General features: G+C 55.8%; 1 protein-coding gene across 1 annotated transcript in view; it reads right to left on the reverse strand.

The window, feature by feature from the left end:
- Nucleotides 1-5: 5 nt before the first annotated feature.
- The window catches only part of SLC25A37 (solute carrier family 25 member 37), a gene marked incomplete at its 3' end in the record, with an annotated part of 8,556 nt that continues 732 nt past the window's right edge, over nt 6-7,829 (reverse strand). The window contains exons 2-4 of the mRNA XM_027905132.1: nt 2,362-2,590; nt 1,495-1,551; nt 6-511 (exon numbers count right to left, since the gene is read on the reverse strand). Of these exons, the coding sequence (XP_027760933.1) occupies nt 6-511; nt 1,495-1,551; nt 2,362-2,590 (792 nt within the window). The remainder of the gene's footprint in view (nt 512-1,494; nt 1,552-2,361; nt 2,591-7,829) is intronic.

Here is a 7,829-nt window from a genome sequence, read left to right on the forward strand (position 1 = left end):
GTTCTCTTCTCCAGCTTGTGCTTCGTGAGGAAGTACTTGAAGAACTCGTACACCGACCAGGCGATGGCCGTCGAGGGCATCTGGTAGATGACGCGGGCCTGCACCCCCCTGAAGAAGCCCGGGAGCCCCCCCAGCCTGTAGACGGTCCTGAAGGCGTTCACCATGCCCGAGAGGTGCCCGCTGATGTTGAGGGAGCTCAGGGCCGTGTTCTCCTGCGTGTTCAGGAGGGTCTTGCAGACGTCCAGGGGGGTGGTGGCGGCGGCGGCCACGGCGCCCGCCACGGCCCCGGCCACGATGTGGGAGCGCGGGTTGTACTCGCGGCGGGGGTTGATGTGCTCCTGCAGGAACTCGTAGGTGATGAAGTGGATGGCCTGGAAGGGCACGTTCATGGTCAGCTGGGTGGTGTAGCTGCGGTAGAAGGCGCCGAAGCCCTCGGTCCTCTGCACGGTCCTCACGCAGGACAGCACCGACTTGTACGGGGAGTTGAACATCTGCATGCGCTGCTTCACCACTGGCAGGGCGGGAGAAGAGAGGGCTGTGAGCTCCAACACAGCTGTGCTGGTCGTCTCAGAGCCCAGGCTGACCCCCTGCTCCAGCCACAACCACCCTGAAACAGCCCCTCGCCCTCCACGTCCAAACTGGGCCACCCAGAGCTGATCTCCCCTTCCACACCCCCCAAAATGACCCACTCAGACCAACATCTTCCACACCCCCTAAACTGAGCCACCCACACCCAACATCTCCTTCCAAGCCCAAACTGAGCCCCCTAAACTGCCCAATGCCCCCCAAAAAACTCAACACAGTGAGGCAAGCAGGTCAGAGCTCAGCCCCAGTTCTGCACTCCCATGGGCTAATGAACTCCTCTCCTCCAGCTTAATTAATGACCCTTTAGTTCTAGGCAGAAAGGCATTAAGCCAGACTGATGAAGACCCTCAGGGCACAAACACTGGCACACCAAGAGGACAAGGGCAGAAAAGTGAATTAATAACTGTCCCTCACCTGGGAAGTGGAACAGACCCACGTCCAGCCCCACTGACTGGAGCAACTTCCACTGACTCCAGCAAAAGGCCAATTAATTTACTTCATTTCATCAGGGTATAATTAAAAGGATTTGATACGCCAGAGATTTCTTCCCTCAGAAAAACCTGACTCTGGGCCAGCTCAGGAGTGCACTGAGTAGCTGCAGGCCAGATAATTGTCATTTTAGCTGCATTTTACACTGGGAGCCTTCATTTTACCGAGTCCTCTTCAAGGCAGACTTTACCCACCCAGGGAGGCACATAAAACAGTCCCTTTGGTTGCTGCACTTGTGCTACAACCATGACAAGAGAGCTCAGCTTGGTCAGTCCAGAGCTTCAGGAAAACCAAAACCCACTCCCACGAAGAAAGGATGGCCTGAGGGGTTATCCTGGGTGCTGTCCCAGCCCCAGGGGGGTGTCCTGGGTGCTGTCCCAAGGCCCAGGGGGTGCAGCCCTGCCCTTCCCAGGGATTTACCTTCGGCAGGGTTCATCACGGCGTCGTGGAGCAGCGTGGCCACGCTCCCAGCTATTCCTGCAAGGCAAGAGCAGCCTTGAGAAAGGGCAGCAGGGCTTGCCCAGGCACTGCCACCCATGGGAGCACCCTGTGCCACTGCAGTGACCCCCAGGGACAGGAGAAGCCACCCAGAGCAGCCCCAGGGACACCAGGATCCTCTCACGGCCACTATTCCCAACAAATCCCAGGGTTTTGTCCACACCACAACCCCCCACCCCTCAATGACTGAGACATGAGCAATGTTTGCAACCACCTCAGCACATCCATAATTAGGCCTTTTTTCAGCCCTTTACTCAGCCTGGGTTTCAAACACTAATTGCCCACGTTCTGCCAAATCCAACCAGCCATGAATGATCCTGCAGTTGGCTCCAGGAAGGGCCTCTCTCCAGCCACACCTTCCCCTTTGATCTGGGTTCCCACCTCAAATTCCCTCTTGCCCAAATGACTTTTGGTCATTTCTCATTAACCCAAGAGCTTCAGGTTTTTTTTTTTTTTGCTGCTGGTACCAAAAGCCTGTAGCTACTTGAAAGGCAACCATGGGAAGCCTCTTCCTGGCAAGAGGCAGCAAGGAGGAAGATAATTTATTCCCTGAACTCTGGAAGAGAGACCTGCCAAGCACTCCCCCAGAAACCCAGGGCAGGACAAAGGGTGTCAGAGCAACGAGGCGACCACCAAGAAGGGCTCAACCCAGGGGCAGGTGCCACCTCTGCCCACCTGCAAACCCAGCCTGGAGCAGATATTCCAGGGGCAGAGCACGAAGCAAGAGGAGGACAGGTCGATAAACCCACAAGGGGGTGACAAACCCCCCCCAACCCCCCCCCAAAATACCATTGGCCAGGTGGCTGTTCCCTCCCTGCTGCAGGGTGTCACTGAGGGACTTTTTCATTTTCTCATAGCAGGCAAAGTACATGGCGTGGGCAGGGCCAGCCCCCAGCATGGTGACATTAATCCCACGTAAAGGCCTCCAGAGCCCCTCAGTGAGGACAATCCTCTTCAGAGCTTCGTACACGCTCCTGTACTGGGCTTTGGGGTCCGGCTGCAAGCTCTGCATCCTTGTCTGCAACAAAGCACACGGAGGGAGAAGCCTTGGTTACGCAGGCACAAAAGCTCCAAGACTTCCAAGAGCTTTAGGGGGGGTGGGGGGGGGTCGGTTGGGTCCCCCCATGCCAAGGCCAGGGCGCTGCTGATGCCACCAGCTCAAATCCACGCTCCCATTGCGACACCAGGGGGAGGGAATGTGTGACCTCTGCTCCTGTTTATCCATGGAAAGTCCAAGGAATCAAGCTGGCGTGGTTGTTCCCAGTGAAGAAATAACACAGTTAGGTCTGTAATTGCCTCTTGCTTCACAACACCCCTGACTCTGCCCCGGCTTGCCTGCCCTGCAGTGGCTCAGCAGCTTGTGACACACTCCTTTGGGCAACAGGGTTCCTAGAAGGGCAACCTGAGGGAGCTGGGAATGCACAGGAACCACCCCCCCAGGACAGGGAAAGGCAGAGCCAGAGGGTGACACTGTCCCCCAGCAGCCTGGAGGGCCCTTCACCCCATTTCCCACCCCCCCCAGCAAATCCTGACATCGAGATGCCAGAAGTCCTTCCCACTGCTACACTGGAAGGGGCTGCCCTGGAGGAAGAGGAGGAGGAGGTGGAGATCCCACCCCTGGAGGTGTCCAAGGAAGGGCAGGACGCTGGCACCTGGTGCCAAGGTGGGGATGGGGCACAGGTTGGGGCTGGACGCTCTGGGAGGGCTCTTGTGGCCGATCCACCCCCCCGTCCCACCGAAACCAGATGAAGGGATACGGCCCTTGGTGCAGCCCTCACACCTGGAAACGCAAACACTGGGCTCCTGGGAAAGCCACAGCCACGGGAAAGGGGTGCTCAGCAACCTGCAGCTCCGTGCACTGGATGATTTTTCCAAGGAGAAGCTCGGGAATTGCATCAGGAGGTGAAGGAGGGATCCCTGCGGCTCAGCTTGAGAGGCAGGAGTTAAGTCACCAAAAGCCATCTCATGTTTGAACTCTCGATTCTCTAAACCCACCCAAGGCTCTAGAAAGCAACAAGCACTTTCACCCACACCCTGGGAGATCAAGGAAGGGATCAGAGCCGAGTTCAGGACTTTAACCCAGGATAATAAACCCGAGGTGGGTTTACACGAGGCCAAGCCAAGCAAGTGGCTGCGTCTGCAGCAAACACTCTGAAACAAAATCCCCCAGGAATTCTCTGCAGAGGGCCTTGGCCAGGCAGCCAGTGGAATTCCAGACTCCAGCATCAGCTGGCACTCATGAAAGGCATCACCCCACACCAGGGAATTTGGCAGCCTCCAGCAAAGCTCCCTGTTCCACAGCCCTGGAACCTGTGAACAGGCACTGCAAATAAACCCAAAGGCTCCCAAAAACCCTCCTGGGAAGGCAGAAAGGCACTGAGCATCCACAGAGCCATGGATGCTGCTCCTCCTCCTCGGGAAGGGCTGGATTTTTGTGGTGCCCCTTGGGGGAAAAGCCCCACTGTCAGCATGACTCAGCAGGACCCACCTCTGCCAAGCTGCTTCCACCTGGGATCTGGGCTGGAGTTTTGATTTCTCTGCCAGTTTTGACTTGAAGGCATCGCTGTGAGCCAGCAGATCCCAGTCTCAATCTGTCACTGGGATGCCTGGGAAGCAGCAAACACCATTTCTATTTGGGGAGGTTATTGGGAACTAACCCAAGGTATTTCCACCCTCACTTCAGCCCAGAAGCTCCCATGACAGCACAGGACCTCCTGTACCTGCTAAAACCCCACAGAGCCACAGGAAAAATCAATTTACAGGCACCCCGTGCCCCAGCCTGGTGAGAAGCAGGGCAGGTTTTCATGGGGCAGGGATGTCACATGGGGATAAATATCAACTTAATTTTTTGGGGGTGAGCTGAGCCACTCTAAAGGGGTTTTCAAAACTCACACCACAGCCCCAGAGCAACCCACACACAGGCTGCAGTTTGAATCACCACCAGCGCGGCCTGGCCTGCAGCTGGAGCTGTGGAAGAAACAGGACAAACAGCCCAAGGAGGAGCCCAAACCCAGGATCTGACAGGCAAAGAACCCAAAGAGTAGCCAAAGCCAGGATTAAACAGGATGAGCAGCCCAGGGAGCAGGCAAAGCCAGGCTCTCCTGTGGCAGAGGCAGAGCTGGGAGGTGAGAGGGAGCTGCAGTTTATCAGGTGTGAAGGCTGAGGATCTGCCCTTGCCCTCCCCAGCTCCTGTCACCTATCTGAAGCCAACAAGCCTCCCCAGGGAGCCTCACCCCCTGATAACCAGCCAAGAAATACTTCTCCACCTACTTAAATTAATCCTCCTTGCATAAGGCAGGAGTGCACAGGCAACCAACCACAAGAGCCCTGGTAGTCCTGCTTTCCAGCTTGGGCATTATAAAAAAAAAAAAACCAAAAAAACAAACACCCACCACCCAAAAGTGCCAGGCTGGGGTTCACCCAGTGACCTGCTGTTTTTCTTTCTTTCCTCCCTTTTTTTTTTTTTTTTCCCCTCTCTCCTCCTGAACACAACACGCTTTTTGCGAGTTCACGTGACAGGAGCAGCCTAACAAAGGCTCAGAGAACACAATATGCCTTCACCAGGAAATCAGCAGCGTTTCTGCAGCAGATGCCTGCTGGCTGGAGAAGGCACCAGCTCTGAATCCACCCCCCCCCCCTTTTTCAGGGGGGTTTTTATCAGCTGGAACAGCTGCCAGCTGAGCTCGTGGCACCCAGCTGTGGGTGGAAACACCCACGGGAGGGTCAGTCAAACAGGTCAGCCTTGACTTTTCTACCTCTGAGCTGGAACAAGAAGAGCTGCTCCTCAACTGGGGGAGGATGCAGAACCTGCCACCTCCAAAAGCCTAAATAACCACAGAGCCCAAAGAAACCATGGTCACACAGCTCCCTGGTGGGCTCTCAGGACTTTGGGAACAGGCAGGGAAGCTCCAAAGTGTGACTGAGCCACTGAAATCCTCACCCCATCCCCTCCCAACAAGCCCTGAGCTCATTCTCCATCCCCTTTCTGGCATGGAGGGAGATGTTCCTCCCAACCTTCACCCCAGCAGGTCTGGGACAGCACAGAACCTCCTGTACCTGCTGTCAGCACCACACACAACCACGGGAAAAATCAGCTCCCAGACATCCTGTGCCCCCAGCTGGGTCAGGAGCAGGTCAGGCTCTCCTGGAGAAGGAGCTTTTTGTCCCAAGTGCCACCGCAAGAAGGGAGGTTCCAGCCCTGCAACGCCTCCAGCTTCTCCCTGAGCTCTGTCCCATCAGCAATTACAGCCCCCAGGGGAGGACAACTTTCCTCACATCCTCCAGGGGTGTTTTCACATCCTGTGGGGAACCAGCTCCAGCAGAGAAATCACCCCATGGATGATCCTCCCCAAACTCCCCTCGAGAGTCCTCAACACACTGATCTCCCTCCAGTCAATCTGCAGATGGATCAGCCTTCCCAGGACAGCTCCAAGCAAAACAAGGCCCAGCACTGTGAGAAACACCAGCTGAAAATCCCCAAATCCCAGCCAGGGTGGCAACACCGCCAGTGTTAAGGGGGGTAAAGACAAGAGGCTTACGGGGGGTAGGCCAGGCTGGAGCTCCTCAGGCTTTACCTGAGGGTAAAAAAGATGCCATTTACCATTCAGCATTTTATCTAATGGTGGAAAATAGGGTCAATCCAGATGGGATACCGGGGAGAAATTCCTCCCTGTGAGGGTGGGGAGGGGCTGGGATGGAATTCCCAGAGCACCTGTGGCTGCCCCATCCCTGGAAGTGCCACCTGGGATAGTGGAAAGCGTCCCTGCCCATGGCAGGGGGTGGAATGGGATGGTTTAAGGTCCCTTCCCACCCACACCACTCCAGGATTCTGTGACCTCCCCCCCCTAAATTCCACCGTTTCCAGTTTCCCTTTCAGAGGAAATGACTTGCTGGAACCAAAACATTCCCTTCCCAGCACCAAAATGCCTCTCTCTGCAACATCCAACAACCTCCAACCTCCTCCAGACCCTGCTCTGCCATCCCCAAGCCCAGGAACTGTTTTCCACTCACTCCCACCACAAACAGAAAAGCCCTTTTGGGATCAAAAAGAAAAAAAAAAGTCCTTTTTAAGGGTCAGATCTCCCCTTTTTTTCCCCACAGCAGATGGACAGAGCAGCAGTGGGAGCAGGACCCAAGCCTGGAGCTCGGGGTTTCAGTGCCTCACACACACTCACACACACAGAGACCTTGGCCGAGCTCCATGAGAGTTTTCCCGCAGCCAGAGCATTTTTATCTGCTCCCAAACACTCCAAGGCACTTTGCTGAGCTGGATGACTCCCAGCCCAGGGCACAGCCAGGGAATTCACAGCCCAGTGCAATCAGGGCTTTGCTTTTCCTCCAAAGCACCTCCTGCTTCGGGAAACGGGGCAACCACTTTCGTTTTCTCCCTTCCCTTTCCTCTGCAGAGGAAATGCCCTCAAACAGCTTCCTAATTTCCCAAACAGCTCCACAGCCCCCTCAAACAGCTCCTAAATTCTTCAGGCAGCTCCACAGCCCCCTAATTCCTTTAAACAGCTCCACAGCTCAGCAGTGATGGGGCAGAAAACACCGGGTTTGTTTTGTGTGAAGAGCTGGTGCCACACTCAGGGTGTCCCCCTCCCTGTCACATCCCAGGGGGAACACCCCAAATTTACCACGCAGGTCCAGCAGGGACAGACCCAGAGGGATAACACAGCAATAAAAAGTACAAAAGAGGGAATATTTTCCTTTGGGTGCTTATCACTGCAGTGTCCCAAAGCCAAGGCAGTTCCTCTCCTCTGCTCTTTCTACTCTTTCAGGGAGCTCTGCGTGGAGAAGAGGAGGAATTAGAGCATCTCATCTTTCCTGCTGAACACCAGGGATCCATCCACACCAACACAACAGAGGGGGTTTGGTTTCTCCCAGTCTTTCCTCTTTTTTAAGGGCCCAGAGCTGGCAGGGCAGAGGGGGGGAATCCCCTTCCTGATGCTTCCTCCCCCAGCACCGGGAAGCTTTCCCTGGCAGACTTATCCACACTCCCACCTTTCCTGCACCCCAACATCCCTTGCACGAGTTCCCCCTCTGGGACCCCAACACCCTTTACCCCGCACCCCCAAACCCCTTGGACACTCCTGCCTGTCCTGCACCCCAACACCCCTCATGCACTCCCCACCCTTCTTCTTGCACCTCCAACAACCCCTTTGCACCCCATTTACGCACTCCCTGCACCCCAAACACCCTTCCCGCACCCCAAACAACCCGCTGCCCCTTCCAGCACCCTCCTTGCACACCCCCGACAC

Source organism: Empidonax traillii, unplaced genomic scaffold (genome assembly GCF_003031625.1).
Source record: "Empidonax traillii isolate 1590-97213 ecotype Southwest subspecies unplaced genomic scaffold, ASM303162v1 scaffold1124:size387931, whole genome shotgun sequence".
In the NCBI taxonomy this organism is placed as follows: Eukaryota; Metazoa; Chordata; class Aves; order Passeriformes; family Tyrannidae; genus Empidonax; species Empidonax traillii.